This window comes from Mirounga leonina, unplaced genomic scaffold (genome assembly GCF_011800145.1).
Source record: "Mirounga leonina isolate KUSES-001 unplaced genomic scaffold, KU_Mleo_1.0 Mir_448, whole genome shotgun sequence".
Taxonomy (NCBI): domain Eukaryota; kingdom Metazoa; phylum Chordata; class Mammalia; order Carnivora; family Phocidae; genus Mirounga; species Mirounga leonina.
Genome location: NW_023270758.1, coordinates 2,766,055 through 2,784,851, shown reverse-complemented (window position 1 = coordinate 2,784,851; position 18,797 = coordinate 2,766,055). Strand labels below are relative to the sequence as shown.

At 37.6% G+C, this 18,797-nt stretch overlaps 1 protein-coding gene across 1 annotated transcript in view; it reads left to right on the top strand.

Moving 5' to 3' along the window:
* Positions 1-18,797, top strand: part of LOC117999114 (ATP-binding cassette sub-family A member 3-like) — a 165,195-nt gene that overhangs the window by 58,494 nt on the left and 87,904 nt on the right. The window contains exon 11 of the mRNA XM_034988028.1: positions 9,877-10,006. Within this exon, the coding sequence (XP_034843919.1) occupies positions 9,877-10,006 (130 nt within the window). The remainder of the gene's footprint in view (positions 1-9,876; positions 10,007-18,797) is intronic.

Below are 18,797 nucleotides of genomic sequence, written 5' to 3'. Positions count from 1 at the left end.
TTCCTGCTTTGTCGAAGATTAGTTGACCATAGAGTTGAGGGTCCATTTCTGGGCTCTCTGTTCTGTTCCATTGATCTATGTGTCTGTTTTTGTGCCAGTACCATGCTGTCTTGATGATGACAGCTTTGTAATAGAGCTTGAAGTCTGGAATTGTGATGCCACCGGCTTTGCTTTTCTTTTTCAATATTCCTCTGGCTATGCAGGGTCTTTTCTGGTTCCATACAAATTTTAGGATTATTTGTTCCATTTCTTTGAAAAAAGTGGATGGTATTTTGATGGGGATTGCATTGAATGTGTAGATTGCTCTAGGTAGCATTGACATCTTCACAATATTTGTTCTTCCAATCCATGAGCATGGAACGTTTTTCCATTTCTTTCTGTCTTCCTCAATTTCTTTCATGAGTATTTTATAGTTTTCTGAGTACAGATCCTTTGTCTCTTTGGTTAGATTTATTCCTAGGTATCTTATGGTTTTGGGTGCAATTGTAAATGGGATCGACTCCTTAATTTCTCTTTCTTCTGTCTTGTTGTTGGTGTATAGGAATGCCACTGACTTCTGTGCATTGATTTTATATCCTGCCACTTTACTGAATTCCTGTATGAGTTCTAGCAGTTTTGGGGTGGAGTCTTTTGGGTTTTCCACATAAAGTATCATATCATCTGCAAAGAGTGAGAGTTTGACTTCTTCTTTGCCAATTTGGATGCCTTTGATTTCTTTTTGTTGTCTGATTGCTGTGGCTAGGACTTCCAATACTATGTTGAAGAGCAGTGGTGATAGTGGACATCCCTGCCGCGTTCCTGACCTTAGGGGGAAAGCTCTCAGTTTTTCCCCATTGAGTATGATATTCGCTGTAGGTTTTTCATAGATGGCTTTTATGATATTGAGGTATGTACCCTCTATGCCTATACTCTGAAGAGTTTTGATCAAGAAAGGATGCTGTACTTTGTCAAAAGCTTTTTCTGCATCTGTTGAGAGGATCATATGATTCTTGTTCTTTCTTTTGTTAATGTACTGTATCACATTGATTGATTTGCGGATGTTGAACCAACCTTGCAGCCCAGGGATAAATCCCACTTGGTCATGGTGAATAATCCTTTTAATATACTGTTGGATCCTATTGGCTAGTATTTTGGTGAGAATTTTTGCATCCATGTTCATCAGGGATATTGGTCTGTAATTCTCCTTTTTGATGGGGTCTTTGTTTGGTTTTGGGATCAAGGTAATGCTGGCCTCATAAAATGAGTTCAGAAGTTTTCCTTCCGTTTCTATTTTTTGGAACAGTTTCAGAAGAATAGGTATTAATTCTTCTTGAAATGTTTGGTAGAATTCCCCTGGGAAGCCATCTGGCCCTGGGCTTTTGTTTTTTGGGAGATTTTTGATGACTGCTTCAATTTCCTTAGTGGTTATAGGTCTGTTCAGGTTTTCTATTTCATCCTGGTTCAGTTTTGGTAGTTGATACATCTCTAGGAATGCATCCGTCTCTTCCAGGTTATCTAATTTGCTGGCATAGAGTTGCTCATAATATGTTCTTATAATTGTTTGTATGTCTTTGGTGTTGGTTGTGATCTCTCCTCTTTCATTCATGATTTTGTTGATTGGGTCATTTCTCTTCTCTTTTGGATAAGTCTGGCCAGGGGTTTATCAATCTTGTTAATTCTTTCAAAGAACCAGCTCCTAGTTTCGTTGATCTGTTCTACTGTTCTTTTAGTTTCTATTTCATTGATTTCTGCTCTGATCTTTATGATTTCTCTTCTCCTGCTGGGTTTAGGCTTTATTTGCTGTTCTTTCTCCAGCTCCTTTAGGTGTAGGGTTAGGTTGTTTATTTGAGACCTTTCTTGTTTTTTGAGAAAGGCTTGTATTACTATATACTTTCCTCTTAGGACTGCCTTTGCTGCATCCCAAAGATTTTGAACAGTTGTGTTTTCATTTTCATTGGTTTCCATGTATTTTTTAAATTCTTCTTTAATTTCCTGGTTGACCCATTCATTCTTCAGTAGGATGCTCTTTAGCCTCCATGTATTTGAGTTCTTTCCGACTTTCCTCTTGTGATTGAGTTCTAGTTTCAAAGCATTGTGGTCTGAAAATAGGCAGGGAATGATCCCAATCTTTTGGTACCGGTTGAGACCTGATTTATGACCTAGGATGTGATCTATTCTGGAGAATGTTCCATGGGCACTAGAGAAGAATGTGTATTCCGTTACTTTGGGGTGGAATGTTCTGAATATGTCTGTGAAGTCCATTTGGTCCAGTGTGTCATTTAAAGTCTTTATTTCCTTGTTGATCTTTTGCTTAGACGATCTGTCCATTTCAGTGAGGGGGATGTTAAAGTCCCCCACTATTATTGTATTGTTGTCGATGTGTTTCTTTGCTTTTGTTATTAATTGCCTTATATAATTGGCTGCTCCCATGTTAGGGGCATAGATATTTACAATTGTTAGATCTTCTTGTTGGATAGATCCTTTAAGTATGATATAGTGTCCTTCCTCATTTCTTATTACAGTCTTTGGTTTAAAATCTAATTTGTCTGATATAAGGATTGCCACCCCAGCTTTCTTTTGGTGTCCATTAGCATGGTAAATGGTTTTCCACCCCCTCACTTTTAATCTGGGGGTGTCTTTGGGTCTAAAATGGGTCTCTTGCAGACAGCATATCGATGGATCTTGTTTTTTAATCCAGTCTGTTAGCCTGTGTCTTTTGATTGGGGCATTTAGCCCATTTACATTCAAGGTAACTATTGAAAGATAGGAATTTAGTGCCATTGTATTGCCTGTAAGGTGACTGTTACCATATATTGTCTGTGTTCCTTTCTGGTCTATGTTGCTTTTAGGGTCTCTCTTTGCTTAGAGGACTCCTTTCAAGATTTCCTGTAGGGCTCGTTTTGTGTTTGCAAATTCCTTTAGTTTTTGTTTGTCCTGGAAGCTTTTTATCTCTCCTTCAATTTTCAATGACAGCCTAGCTGGATAGAGTATTCTTGGCTGCATATTTTTCTCATTTAGTGCTCTGAATATATCCTGCCAGTCCTTTCTGGCCTGCCAGGTCTCTGTGGATAGGTCTGTTGCCAATCTAATGTTTCTACCATTGTAGGTTACATATCTCTTCTCCCGAGCTGCTTTCAGGATTTTCTCTTTGTCTCTGAGACTCGTAAGTTTTACTATTAGATGTCGGGGAGTTGACCTATTTTTATTGATTTTGAGAGGGGTTCTCTGTGCTTCCTGGATTTTCATGCCTGTTTCTTTCCCCAAATTAGGGAAGTTCTCTGCTATAATTTGCTCCATTATACCTTCTGGCCCTCTCTCTCTTTCTTCTTCTTCTGGGATCCCAATTATTCTAATGTTGTTTTGTCTTATGGTATCGCTTATCTCTCGAATTCTGCCCTCGTGATCCAGTAGTTGTTTATCTCTCTTTTTCTCAGCTTCTTTATTTCCCACGATTTCATCTTCTATATTACTGATTCTCTCTTCTGCCTCATTTATTCTAGCAGTTAGCGCCCCCATTTTTGATTGCACCTCATTAATAGCCTTTTTGATTTCTACTTGGTTGGATTTTAGCTCTTTTACTTCTCCAGAAAGAGTTCCTCTAATAACTTCCATATTTTTTTCAAGCCCAGCTAGTATTTTTAAAGTGATGATTCTGAACTCTAGATCTGACATCGTACTAATGTCCGTATTGAGTAGGTCCCTGGCAGTCGGTACTACCTCTTGTTCTTTTTGTTGAGGTGATTTTTTCCGTCTTGTCATTTTGTGCAGAGGAGAATAGATTAATGAGAGAACAAAATGCTAGCAGAGTAACCACGTCCCCAGAAAATATACTCTAAACAAATCAGAAAAGACCTGAAGCAGTGGGATAAGAAGGGGAAAGAGAGAAAAAAGAAAAAGAAAAAAAAGAAAAAGATAAAAATAAAAACAAAAGCAAACAAAACAAAACAACAACAACAAAAGAAAAACCAGAATGTGATCAAATATGATCTATATGGTATATAGATCAGTGCCACACACTAGATTTGGGGTGTATTTTGGTCTTTTAGAAGAAAGTGTCTCCCAAAATTTTAAAGAAAGAAAAACTTATATATGTACAAAAATAAGGGTTGATATGATGAAGGGATGGAAAATGACTTTAAAAATGGAAAGTATAAAAAATTTTATAAAAGGAATTGATAAGAAGTTGTTTGAAAAAAGAAAGAAGAGGATTTAAAAAAAGAAAAAAAAAGAAAAAAAAAAGGGAGAGGATGTGATCAGGCAGGGGAATAGAAAACACCATATACTAGAGATTTAGGGTATATTTTAATCTGTTAGAAGAAACTATCTCAAAATTTTAAAGAGAGAACAACTTATATATATAAGCCAAAAATACGGGTAACTACTATGAAGGGATAGAATATGACTCTAAAAATGAAAAATAAAATTTTTTTTTTAAAAAAAAGGGATTGATAAGATGTTTGAAAAAGGGAAAAAGAAAAATTCAAAAAGAAATAAAAAGACAAAAAGACAGTTAAAAAAAAATTAACTTTAAAAGACTAAGGAATCATGGTAAAAAAGCCGTGAATTCTATGTGCAGTAGTCCCCTAGCGCTGGAGTTCTGCTGTTCTCATTGATCGGTAAACTTGGTCTTGGCTGGCTGTTCTCGCTGATCTTCTGGGGGAGGGGCCTGTTGCCATGGTTTCCAAATGTCTCTGCCAGAGGCGGAATTGCCCCGCCCTTGCCCCCTCCCAGCTAAGTAATCTGCTCGGGTTTGCTCTCCGGGGCTTTTGTTCCCTGCTAGCTTTCCGTACAGCTTTGGAGGCGGAGAGTGAAAATGGTGGCCTCCCAATCTCCGCCCCGGAGGAGCCGAGAACTCGGGCCCCGCTCCTCAGTGAGAGGGGCAGAAGGTTTATTTGAACAAACTGAAGATGAGGACTTCTCTAACCTGGGGAAGGAAAGAATTATTCAAGTCCAGGAGTCACAGAGAACCCCCAAAATCAATAAAAATAGATCAACACCTCAACATATAATAGTGAAGCTTACAAATTTCAGAGATAAAGAGAAAATCCTGAGAGCAGCACAGGACATGAGGTCTTTAACCTACAAGGATAGAAACATAACACTAGCAGCAGACCTGTCCACAGAGACCTGGCAGGCCCAAAAGTACTGGCATGATATATTTAACCTATTAAATGGGCAAAATATGCAGCCAAGAATACTTTATCTAGCAAGGCTGTCATTTAGAATAGAAAGATAAAAAGCTTCCAGAACAAACAGAAACTAAAGGAATTTGTGAGCACTAAACCATCCTGGCAAGAAATATTAAAAGGAATCCTTTGAGTGAAGAGAGAGCCCAAAAGTAATGTAGACCAGAAAGGAACAGAGACAATCTATAGAAACAGCAACTTTACAGGTAATACAATGGCACTAAATTCTTATCTATCAATAATTACTCTGAATGTAAATGGACTAAACACTCCAGTCAAAAGACACAGGGTATCAGATTGGATAAAAAAACAAGACCCATCAATAAGCTGTCTACAAGAGACACATTTTACTCCCAAAGACACCTCCAAATTGAAAGTGAGGGGGGTGGAGAACCATTTATCAAGCTAATGGACATCAACAGAAAGCTGAGGTAGCAATCCTTACATCAGACAAACTCAATTTTAAACCAAAGACTATAATAAGAGATGAGGAAGGACACACTATCATAATAAAAAGATCTATCCAACAAGAAGATCTAACAGTTGTAAATATTTATGCCCCTAACTTGGGAGCAGCCAAATACATAAACCAGTTAACAACAAAATTAAACAAACACATTGATAATAATACAATAATAGTAGGAGACCTTATCACCCCACTCACAGCACTGAACAGATCATCTAAGTAAACAATCAACAAGAAACAAGGGCTTTGAGTGACACACTGGACCAGATGGACTTCACAGATATATTCAGAGCATTCCATCCTAAAGCAGTAGAATACACATTTATCTCTAGTGCACATGGAACATTGTCTAGAATAGATCACATACTGCATCACAAATCAGGTCTCAACTGATACAAAAAGACTGTGATTATACCATGCATATTTTCAGACCACAATGCTTTAAACCTTGAATGCAATCACAAGAGAAAATTTGGAAGGAACACAAATACATGGAGGTTAAAGAGCATTCTACTGAAGAATGAATGAGTCAACCAGGAAATTAAAGGAATTTAAAAAAATAAATGGAAACAAATAAAAATGAAAACAGGACAGTTCAGAACCTTTGCGATGCAGCAAAGGAGGTATTAGGAGGGAAGTATATAGCAATACAGGCCTTTCTCAAGAAACAAGAAAAGCCTCAAATGCATAATCTAACCTTACACCTAAGGGAGCTGGAGAAAGAACAGCAAATAAAGCCTAAATCCAGCAGGAAAAGAGAAATAAAGATTAGAGCAGAAATCCAATGATATAGAAATAAAAAAAATCAGAACAGATCAATGAATCTAGGAGCTGGTTCTTTGACAAAATTAATAAGATCAATAAACCCCTAGCCAGACTTAAAAAAAGAAAAGAGAAAGGACCCTCATAAATAAAATCATGAATGAAAAAAGAGAGATCACAAGTAACAACGAAGAAATACAAACAATTATAAGAACATATTATGAGCAATTATATGCAAACAAATTAGGTAATCTGGAAGAAATGGAGACATTCCTAGAAACATATAAACTACCAAAACTGAAACAGGAAGAAATAGAAAACCTTAACAGACCCATAACCAACAAAGAAATGGAATCAGTAATCAAAAATCTTCCAACAAACAAAAGTCCAGGGCCAGATAGCCTCCCAGTGGAATTCTACCAAACATTTAAAGAAGAATTAATACATGTTCTTCTGAAGCTGTTTCAAAAAATAGAAATGGAAAGAAAACTTCCAAACTCTATGAGGCCAGCATTACCTTGATCCCAAAACCACAGACCCTACCAAAAAGAATTACAGACCAATATCCCTGATGAACATGGATGCAAAAATTCTCAACAAGATACTAGCTAATAGTATCCAATGGGCACATTAAAAGGATTAATTACCATGACAAAGGGGGATTTATTCCTGGGCTGTGAGGGTGGTTCAACATCTGCAAATCAATCAATATGATACACCACATTAATAAAAGAAAGGACAAGAACCATATGATCCTGTCAATAGATGCAGAAAAATCATTTGACAAAATATAGGATCCTTTCTTGATAAAAACTTTCTGCAGTGTAGGGATAGAAGGTACATACCTCAATATCCTAAAAGCCATCTATGAAAAACCCACAGTGAATATCATCCTCAATGGAGAAAAACTGAGAGCTTTCCCCCTAAAGTCAGGAGCATGATGGGAATGTCCACTCTCACCACTGTTGTTCAACATAGTACAGGAAGTCCTAGCCTCAGCAATCAGACAACAAAAACAAACAAAAAATAAAAAGCATCCAAACTGGCAAGGAAGAAGTCAAACTTTCACTCTTTGCCGACAACGTGATACTCTATGTTGAAAACCTAAAAGACTCCACCCCAAAATTGCTAGAACTGATACAGAAATTCAGCAAAGTCACAGGATATAAATCAATGCACAGCAGTTAGTTGCATTTCTATACACTAACAATGAGGCAGAAGAAAGAAATCAAGGAATTGGTCCCATTTTCAGTTGCACCAAAAACAGTAGGATACCAATGAATAAACCTAACCAAACAGGTAAAATATCTGTACTCTGAAAACTAGAGAACACTTATGAAATAAAGAAACAAAAAATGGAAAAGCATTCCATGCTCATGGATTGGAAGAACACATATTGTTACAATGTCTGTGCTACCCAAAGCAACCTACACATTCAATGCAATCCCTATCAAAATACCATCAGCGTTTCTCCACAGAGCTAGAACAAACAATCCTAAAATTTGTATGGCACCACAAAAGACCCCAAATAGTCAAAGCAGTCTTGAAAAGCAAAGCTGGAGGCATAAAATTCTGGACTTCAAGCTGTATTACAAAGCTGTAGTCATCAAGACAGTATGGTACTGGCACAAAAACAGACACATAGATCAATGGAACAGAATAGAGAGTCTGGAAATTGACCCTCAGCTCTATGGCCAACTAATCATCTACAAAACAGGAAAGGATATCCAATGGAAAGAAGACAGTCTCTTCAACAAAGAGTGTTGGGGAAATTGGACACCACATGCAGAAGAATGAAACTGGACCACTTCCTTACACCATACACAAAAATAAACTCAAAATGGATGAAAGACCTAAATATGAGAAAGGAATCCATCAAAATTCTAGAAGAGAACACAGGCAGCAACCTCTTTTACCTCAGCTGCAGAATCTTCTTGCTAGACACATCCCCAGAGGCAAGGGAAACATAAGCAAAAATAAACTGATCATAATAAAAATTTTTTAAAAATAGAGACTTAAAAAAATCAACTATTGGGACTTCATCAGGATAAAAAGCTTTTGCACAGCAAAGGAAACAGTTAACAAAACTAAACGGTGGGGCTCCTGGGTGGCTCAGATGGTTAAGTGTCTTCCTTCAGCTCAGGTCATGATCTCAGGGTCCTGGGATCAAGCCCCGCATCGGGCTCCCTGCTTGGTGGGGAGCCTGCTTCTCCCTCTCTCTACTGTTCCCCCTGCTTGTGCTCTCTCGCTCTGTCAAATAAATAAATGAAATCTTAAAAAAAAACTAAAAGGCAAAATAGATGTGGTATGTGTGTGTATATATATGTATGTATATGTACATACAAACACACACACACACACACACACACAAAATGGAATTTTACTCAGCCATGTAAAAGAATGAAATCTTGCCTTTTGCAATGTCATGGGTGGAACTAGAGGGTATTATGCTAAGTGAAATAAGTCAGAGAAAAATACCATATGATGTCACTCATATGTGGAATTTAAGAAACAAAACAAATAACATAGAGGAAGGCAAGGAAAAATAAGATGAAGATTGAGAGGGAGGCAAACCATAAGAGATGCTGAACTCTAGGAAACAAACTGAGGTCTGCTGGAGGGGAGGTGGGATAATTGAGTGATGGGCATTTATGAGGGCACTTGATGTAATGAGCATTGGGTGTTATATGCAACTGATGAATCCCTAAATTATAACTCTGAAACTAATAAAAAAACTTTATGACTTCAAGGAGCTTTACTTGACTATCTTATATAAAGTAGCACCATCTACCAATGTTACTGAAATAGGTAATCATTTACAGGTTTTTGCTCTTTGTGTGTTTCTCCTCCTGGAATTTTTCTCTCATGAGAGCAGGAGCTTTTTGGTCTTGTTCATTAATGTATTGATAATACCTTACACAATGTATGCCACATAGTATAGGCCCTCAATAAATATCTTTTGAATAAATGGATTGATTATAAGTGATTAGTTTTAGTAGATGAGGCAGAGGGAAATGTGTAAGGTAAGTCAGTCTCAGGTTTCTGTCTGTACATCTGTGTGGGTTATGGTAAGGAATGTGGCATGAGGAATACATTTTCAGATATGCTAATGAGTAGTGTTGGGAGTGCCGCAAGGAAACCTAGTATAATGGGTGTCCAGCATGAAGTTCTGGAACTTAGCAGGAAGACATTGATTGGGGCAGACTGTGGCATTATCAACCTCAAGACAGTAGCTGGAATGAAGTGGGACTGGATGAGATGGTTCAGTAGGAGTTTTGTAGACCTACTTTTAAGGTGTCTGCATATATTACCTTTAAATATTGTTTATTTTTCACAGTTTTATCTTTTCTGTGCTTTCACTTTTTCTCCTTTGAGATTAATGTTCTGTCATTTGTTCTTTTCTGGATGATTGATAGACATGCCTGTCCTTTATAAGCAGTAATAATAGACATAAAGGTAGTATTTGTTTTTTTATTTTCATAGGAATTCACAATGGAGAAGGATACCATCATGGCAGTAAAAAACTTATCTTTCAATGTATATGAGGGGCAAATCACTGTTCTTCTGGGAACTAATGGGGCAGGAAAGACTACCACCTTATCAATTCTCACAGGTAAGTTTTCAGGGTCACCCTGATCACAGATACTGTGCATCAAACTCTGAAGCTTCTGTGTACCCTCTTAACATTGACATCATTGTTATTTAAGTTATATACACAGTTGTTGATTAATTCACACTCTTCTTTTTTTAATTTTATTTTATTATGTTAATCAACATACATTACATCATTAGTTTTTGATGTAGTGTTCCATGATTCATTGTTTGCGTATAACACCCAGTGCTCCATTCAATACGTGCCCTCTTTAATACCCATCACCAGGTTAACCCATCCCCCCCGAACCCTCAGTTTGTTTCTCAGAGTCCATAGTCAATTCACACTCTTCTTAAACAAATCATTTGTTGTAAAGTTTAAAAATCAGTATTTATTTTTGCATCTCACATGCATCTTCTTCATAATATACTGTTCTCATTGATGAAGGCAAAGACCCTCTTCTTTTTTTTTTTATTTGTTCCTTTATTTTCTTTTGTCTTACTTTCCCTTTTATTCCCCTGTCCCCTTCATAGGAAACCCATTCTAATTCAATTTACATAGTTTTCATTGTAAAATGTATAATATATATTCTTATGAATGGATTTTTATATTTATTTAAAATTTTTCAATTAACAAAACTAAAAGGCAATGCTACGGAATGGAAGAAGATATTTGCAAATGACATTACAGGTAAAGGGCTGGTATCCAAGATCTATAAAGAAACTTCTCAAACTCAACACCCAAAAAACAAATAATCTAGTCAAGAAATGGGCAGAGGACATGAACAGACACTTCTTCTTCAAAGACATACAAATGGCCAACAGACACATGAAAAAATGTTCAACATCACTTGCCATCAGGGAAATACAAATCAAAACCACAATGAGATACCACCTTACACAAGTCAGAATGGCTAAAATTAACAAGACAGGGAACAACAGATGTTGGTGAGGATGTGGAGAAAGGGAAACCCTCTTACACTGTTGCTGGGAATGCAAGTTGGTACAGCCACTCTGGAAAACAGTATGGAGGTTCCTCAGAATGTTAAAAATAGGGCTACCCTATGACCCAGCAGTTGCACTCCTGGGTATTTACCCCAAAGATACAGATATAATGAAAAGAAGGGGCACATGCACCCCAATGTTCATAGCAGCAATGTCCACAATAGCCAAACTGTGGGAGGAAGCTGAGATGTCCTTCAAAAGATGAATGGATAAAGAAGATGTGGTCCATATATACAATGGAATATTACTCAGCCATCAGAAAGGATGAATATCTACCATTTACATTGACATGGATAGAACTGGAGGGTATTATGCTAAGCGAAATAAGTCAATCAGAGAAACACAATTATCATATGGTTTCACTCATATGTGGAACATAAGGAAGAGTGTAGAGGACAATGGGGTAGGGGGGAAAACTGGGAAGAAATCAGAGAGGGAGACAAACTATATGAGACTCTTGACTCTGGGAAACAAACTGAGGGTGGCAGAAAGGGAGGTGGGTGGGGATAACTGCCCGATGGGCATTAAGGAGGGCATGTGATGTGATGAGCACTAGGTGTTACACTGAACTGATGAATCATTGAGCATTATATCAAACACCAATGATGTACTATACCTTGGCTAATTGAATTTAAATTAAAAAATTTCAAACATTCATCCAGGATGAAAGATTTTATACCCTTACACCTACCACCTAGATTCTACTATTTTAATATTTTACTGCACCATCAAAAGGAATGAGATCTTGCCATTTGCAACGACGTGGATGGAACTGGAGGGTATTATGTTGAGTGAAATAAGTCAAACAGAGAAAGACATGTATCATATGATCTCACTGATATGAGGAATTCTTAATCGCAGGAAACAAACTGAGTGTTGTTGGAGTGGGGGGTTGGGTGGGAGGGATGGGGTGACTGGGTGATAGACACTGGGGAGGGTATGTGCTCTGGTAAGCGCTGTGAATTGTGCAAGACTGTTGAATCTCAGATCTGTACCTCTGAAACAAACAATGTAATATATGTTAAGAAAAAAAAGAAGAAGAAGGTAGCGGGAGGGGAAGAATGAAGTGGGGGAAATCGGAGGGGTAGACGAACCATGAGAGACGATGGACTCTGAAAAACAAACTGAGGGTTCTAGAGGGGAGGGGGGTGGGAGGATGGGTTAGCCTGGTGGTGGGTATTGAGGAGGGCACATTCTGCATGGAGCACTGGGTGTTATGCACAAACAATGAATCATGGAACACTTCATCTAGAACTAATGATGTAATGTATGGGGATTAACATAAGAATAAAAAAATAAATAAATATAATATTTTACTGCAGTTGTCACATATCTATTGATCCCATTTTTAGGCATCTCAAAATTAATTTTAGATGTTAGTATGCTTTTTACTAAACAATTTGATATGCATATTTTAACTATAATTTTTCTTTTGGTATAAAATTTTATTATGATGAAACACTTAAATTTTAAGTGTTTATTTGCTGATTTTGACATGCATACATCTCTGTAATCCAATTGCCTGTTAAACTGGAGAAATTCACTACAATTCCAGAAAATTCTCACTTTACTCTAGTGATCCACTTGTAATTCATAGCAACCAGTACATTTCAGATGAGGCAATAACTTCATTCATATCATCAATGTATACTAATAAGCCAGATATTTGGTTTTTTATAAGGATTTAAGGTATATCTATTTATTTATTCATGTTTCAAGTTTTATTTAAATCCCACTTAGTTAACCTATAGTGTAATACTAGATTCAGGAATAGAATTTAATGATTCATTATGTACATATAACACCCAGTGCTCATCACAGCAAATGACCTCCTAAACTCATCACCCATTTAGCACATCCCCAGCCTACCTCCCCTCCAGCTACCCTCAGTTTGTTCTCTGTAGTTAAAGAGTCTCTTAAGTTAGGCTTCCCTCTCTTTTATTTCCCTTCCCATATGTTCATCAGTTTTGTTTCTTAAATTTCACGTAAGTGAAATCATTTGATATTTGTTTTTCTCTGACTGACTTACTTCACTTAGCATGGTACACACTAGCTCCATCCTTGTCATTACAAATGGCAAGATTTCATTCTTTTTGGTGACCGAATAATATTCTATTGTATATATATGCCACATCTTCTTTACCCATTCATCAGTTGATTGCCATTTGAGCTCTTTCCATAGTTTGGCTATTGTTGATAATGCTGCTATAAACATCAGGGTACATGTACCCCTTTGAATCAGTATTTTTGTATCCTTTAGGTAAATACCTAGTAGTGCAATTGCTGGGTCATAAGGTAGTTCTATTTTTAACTTTTTGAGGCACCTCCATATTGTTTTCCAGAGTGGCTGCACCAGTTTGTATTCCCCCCAACAGTGTCAAAGGGTTCCCCTTTGTCTTCATCCTCACCAAAATCAGTTGTTTCTTATGTTGTTAATTTTAGTCATTCTGACAGGTGTGAGGTGGTATCTCATCATGGTTTTAATTTGTATTTCCCTGATGGCCAGGTGATGTTGAGCATGTTTTCATGCGTCTGTTAGCCATCTGGATGTCTTCTTTGGAAAAGTGTCTATTCATGTCTTCTGCCCATTTCTTAACTGGATTATTTGTTTTTTGGGTGTTGAGTTTGAGAAGTTCTTTATAGATTTTGGATACTAACCCTTTATCAGATATATCATTGCGAATATTTTTTCCCATTCCAAAGGTTGCCTTTTAGCTTTGTTGATTGTTTCCTTTGCTGTGCAGAAGCTTTTTATCCTAAGTTGATTTTTGCTTTTGTTTCCTTTGTCTCTGGAGACATCTCTAGTAAGTTGCTATGGCTGATGTCAAAGAGCTTGCTGCCTCTGTTCTCCTCTAGGATTTTAATGTTTCCTGTCTCGCATTTAGGTCTTTCATCCATTTTGAGTTTATTTTTTGTATGGCATAAGAAAGTGGTCTATTTCATTCTTCTGCATGTTGCTGTCCAATTTTCCCAACCCCATTTGCTATAGAGACTGTCTTTTTTCCATTGGATATCCTTTCCTACTTTGTCGAAGATTAGTTGACCATACAGTTGTGGGTCCATTTCTGGGTTCTCTATTCTGTTCCACTGATCTGTGTCGGCTTTAGTGCCAGTATCATACTCTCTTGATGACTACAGCTTTGTAATACAGCTTGAAGTCCAGAATTTGATGCCTCCAGCTTTTCTTTTCTTTTCTCTTTTCTATTTCTTTATTTTTTTATTATGTTAAGTTAGCCACCATACAGTACATCATTAGATTTTGATATAGTGTTCAATGATTGCGTTGGCTATTTGGGGTCTTTTGTGGTTCCATACAAATTTTTGGATTGTTTGTTCTAGCTCTGTGAGAAATGCTAATGGTGTTTTGATAGGAATTGCATTAAATGTATAGATTGCTTTGGGTAGTATAGACATTTCAACAATATGTGTTCTTCCAATCCATGAGCATGGAACGTTTTTCCATTTCTTTGTGCCTTCCTCAATTTCTTTTATGACTTTTCTGAGTACAGATTCTTTGCCTCTTTGGTTAGATTTATTCCTAGGTATCTTATGGTTTTGGGTGCAATTGTAAATGGGATCAACTCCTTAATTTCTCTTTCTTCTGTCTTGTTGTTGGTGGATAGAAATGCCACTGATTTCTGTGGACCGATTTTATATCCTGCCACTTTACTGAATTCCTGTATGAGTTCTAGCAGTTTTGGAGTGGAGTCTTTTGGGTTTTCCACATAAAGTATCATATCATCTGCAGAGTGAGAGTTTGACTTCTTCTTTGCCGATTTGGATGCCTTTTCTTTCTTTTTGTTGTCTGATTGCTAAGGCTAGGACTTCCAGTACTATGTTAAATAACAGTGGTGAGAATGGACATCCTTGTCTTGTTCCTGACCATAGAGGAAAAGCTCTCAGTTTTTCCCCATTGAGGATGATATTCACTGTGGATCTTTCATATATGGCCTTTATGATGTTGAGTTAAGTTCCCTCTATCCCTACTTTGTTTAGGGTTTTTATAAAAAATGGGTGCTATACTTTTGTCAAATGCTTTTTTCTGCATCTATTGAGAGGATCATATGGTTCTTATCCTTTCTTTTATTAATGCATAATATTGTTTTGATTGATTTGTGAATATTGAACCATGCTTGCAGCCCAGGAATAAATCCCACTTGATTATGGTGAATGATTCTTTTAATGAACTGTTGGATTTGATTTGCTAGTATCTTGTTGAGAATTTTTGCATCCATGTTCATCAGGAACATTGGCCTGTAATTCTCCTTTTTAGTGGGGTCTTTGTCCGGTTTTGGAATCAAGGTAATGTTAACCTCATATAATGAGTTTGGAAGTTTTCCTTCCATTTCGATTTTTTGGAACAGTTGGAGAAGAAAAGCTGTTAACTCTTCTTTATTTTTTTTTTTAAGTTTTTATTTATTTATTTGAGAGAGAGAGTCAGAGAGAGAGAGAGAGAGCACAAGAGGGAGGAGCGGGAGAGGGAGAAGCAGACTCCCCGCCGAGCAGGGAGCCCGATGCGGGACTCGATCCAGGGACTCCAGGATCATGACCTGAGCTGAAGGCAGTCGCTTAACCAACTGAGCCACCCAGGCGCCCTGTTAACTCTTCTTTAAATGTTTGGTAGAATTTCCCAGGAAGCCATCTGGCCCTGGACTTTTGTTTGCTGGGAGATTTTTTTTTTTTTTTTTTTTAGTTTATTTATAACTCCGTGTGGGCCTTGAACTCACGACCCTGAGAGCATGCTCTACTAACTGAGCTAGCCAGGTGCCCCTGTTGGGAGGTTTTTGATTATTGATTCAATTTCTTTGCTGGTTATAGGTCTGTTCAAATTTTCTATTTCTTCCTGTTTCAGTTTTGGTAGTTTATAGGTTTCTAAGATTGTATCCCTTTCTTCCTGGTTGTCCAGTTTGTTGGCATATAATTTTTCATAATATTCTTTTATGATTGTATGTATTTTTCTGCTTTTGCTTGTGATCTCTCCTTTATTATTTGTTATTTTATTCATTTGGGCCCTTTCTCTTTTCTTTTTGATAAGTCTGGCTAGGGGTTTATTGATCTTATTAATTCTTTCAAAGAACCAGCTTCTAGTTCTACTGGGCTTTTTGTTTGTTTGTTTGTTTGTTTGTTTGTTTGTTTAAGATTTCATTTATTTATTTGATGGAGAGAGAGAGAGAGAGTAAGCACAAGCAGAGGGGGGGAGGAGCAGAGGGAGAAGCAGGCTCCCCACTGATTAGGGAGCCCAAAGTGGGTCTCAGTCCCAGGGCCCTGGGATCATGACCCAAGCCGAAGGCATTCACTTAAATGATTGAGCCATCCAGGTGCCCCCCATCCCCTCACTTTCAATCTGCATGTATATTTAGGTCTAAAATGATTCTCTTGTAGCCAGCATATTGGTGGGTCTTATTATTTTATTCATTCTGATACCCTATGTCTTTTGATTGGGGCATTAAATCCATTTACATTCAGTGTGATTATTGATAGATGAATTTAGTGCCACTGTATTACCTGTGATGTCATTTTTCTTTTTTTTTTTTTTAATTTCTTAAGTTCTAGTCACTTTTTTTTTTTAGATTTTATTTATTTTTGAAAGAGAGAGAGAGTGTACAAGCAGGGGGAGCAGCAGTCAGAGGTAGAGGGAGAAGCAGGCTCCCTGCTCAGCAGGGAGCCCGATGTGGGGCTTGACCCCAGGACCCTGGGATCATGACCAAGCCAAAGGCAGACGCTTAACCATCTGAGCCACCCAGGCGCCTCTGGAGATTTTTCTGTTCCTTTCTAGTCTTTGTCACATTTGGTCTTTCTTTTCCACTCATGAGTCCCCTTTAATATTTCTTGCAGGGCTGTCTTAATGGTCATCTACTCCTTTAGTTATTGTTTGGGAAACTATCTCTCCTTCTATCCTGAATTAACAGCCTTGCTGGATAAAATATTCTTGGCTCCATATTTTTCCCATTCAGCATGTTGAATATATCATGCTGCTTTCTTCTGGCTTGCCAAGTTTCTGTGGACAGATCAGCTTCTAACTTTGTCTTCCCTTGTAAGTTAAGGATTTCTTTTCCCTTGCTGCTTTTAGGATTTTTTTTTCCTTATCTTTGTTTTTTGCAAATTTTACCTCCCTGTGTCTTGGTGTTGGCCTGCTTTTGTTGATTTTGATTGGAGTTCTCTGTGCCTCCTGGATTTGGACATCTGTTTCTTTCCCCAGATTAGGGAATTTTTCAGCTTTAATGTGCTCAAATAAACCCTCTACCCCTTCCACCCCCTCTTCTTTTGGGACTCCTGTGATATGAATGTTGTTACACTTTACGGAGTTGCTGAATTCCCTAAGTATATATTCATGATCCAGTATTTTTTTTCTCTCTTCTTTTCAGCATTATATTCCATAATTTTGTCTTCTGTATCACTTATTCTTTCCTCTGCTTCTTGCATTCTTGTGGTCATTACATCCAGTTGGTTTTGCATCTCAGTTACAGCAGTTTTTATTTTGGCCTGACTAGTTTTAGGCCTTTTATCTCTGCCCAAAGGGACTCCCTGGGTCTTCTATGCTTTTCTTAAGCCCAGCTAGTATCCTTATGCTTGTTTTTAAATTCTAGATCAGGCATATTCTCATATCTGTTTTGATTATATTCCTGGCTGTGACCTTTTCTTGTTCTTTCTTTTGGGATGAATTCCTCCACCCTGGCATTTTGTCTAGGTCTCTGTCTTCTTCTGTGTGTTAGGAAAGCCTCTTATGTTTTCCACTCCTGAGAGTAATGGCTCTAAGAGGTCATATATTGTCCAAGGCCTGGTGCTTCAGGAAATGTTTCTGGTGTATGTTGTGTGCACTCTACTGCTATGTTTTGGCTATGTTAACTGTTCATAGCCTCAGTCATCTTATCCCATTTTATTGTATCAGGGAGTTCCTGTATAATTTTCTTGAAATGGATGTGTTGGTGACATTGTGTCAGAAAACATTGGTACTGTTCCTCTTTCAGACACCATGCATTAAAGTGTGATAAACTCTATTGTACATGTTTCTCACCCACTAGACAAAATAATGCCAGAAGTCAGATATACAAAGTTAGAGGCATTCCAACCCAGGCTCTGCCCCATCTTATGTTAATATCATTAATAATGACACTTTGTTAAAAATGAAAGATCTGGGACAAATGTTAAATGGGTTAGAGGGCCTAGCAACTAGAGTAAAGGAGAACATTTAATTACCCTAAATGTAATGGACAATCTTGAATACATTTTTCCTTTTCAAAGTGTTTTTTAAAATTTTTTTACATTATTATTATTTGTTCAGAGCTTTGTCGGGGAGAGGCAGAGGGAGAAAGAGAATCTCAAGCAAACTACGGGCTGGGCTCAGGGCCCCACATGGGGCTCAATCTCACAATCCTGAGATTGAAATCACTTGAGCTGAAATCAAGAGTTGGATGCTTAACTGACAGAGCCACCCAGGTGCCCCTCAGAGTGTACTTTTTAAAGTGGAATTATTTTTTAAAGATTTATTTTATTTATTTTAGAGAGAGAGAGTGTGTGTGTGGTGGGGGGAGGTAGAGAGAAACACAAGCAGACTCCACGCTGAGCAGGGAGCCCAACACAGGGCTTGATCCCATGACCCTGAGAGCAGATCTGAGCCAAAACCAAGAGTCCAACGCTCAACCAACTGCACACCCAAGTACCCATTAAAATAGAATTATTGAGTTGTGGAACTTAAGAAGTTTTATAACTATATTTAGTATGTTATCAACTGTTTCATCAGAAAAATGGCCCAGTTGCCATCTATGCATAAATGTTATGCAAACATTTTTAGACTATTACATGAGATT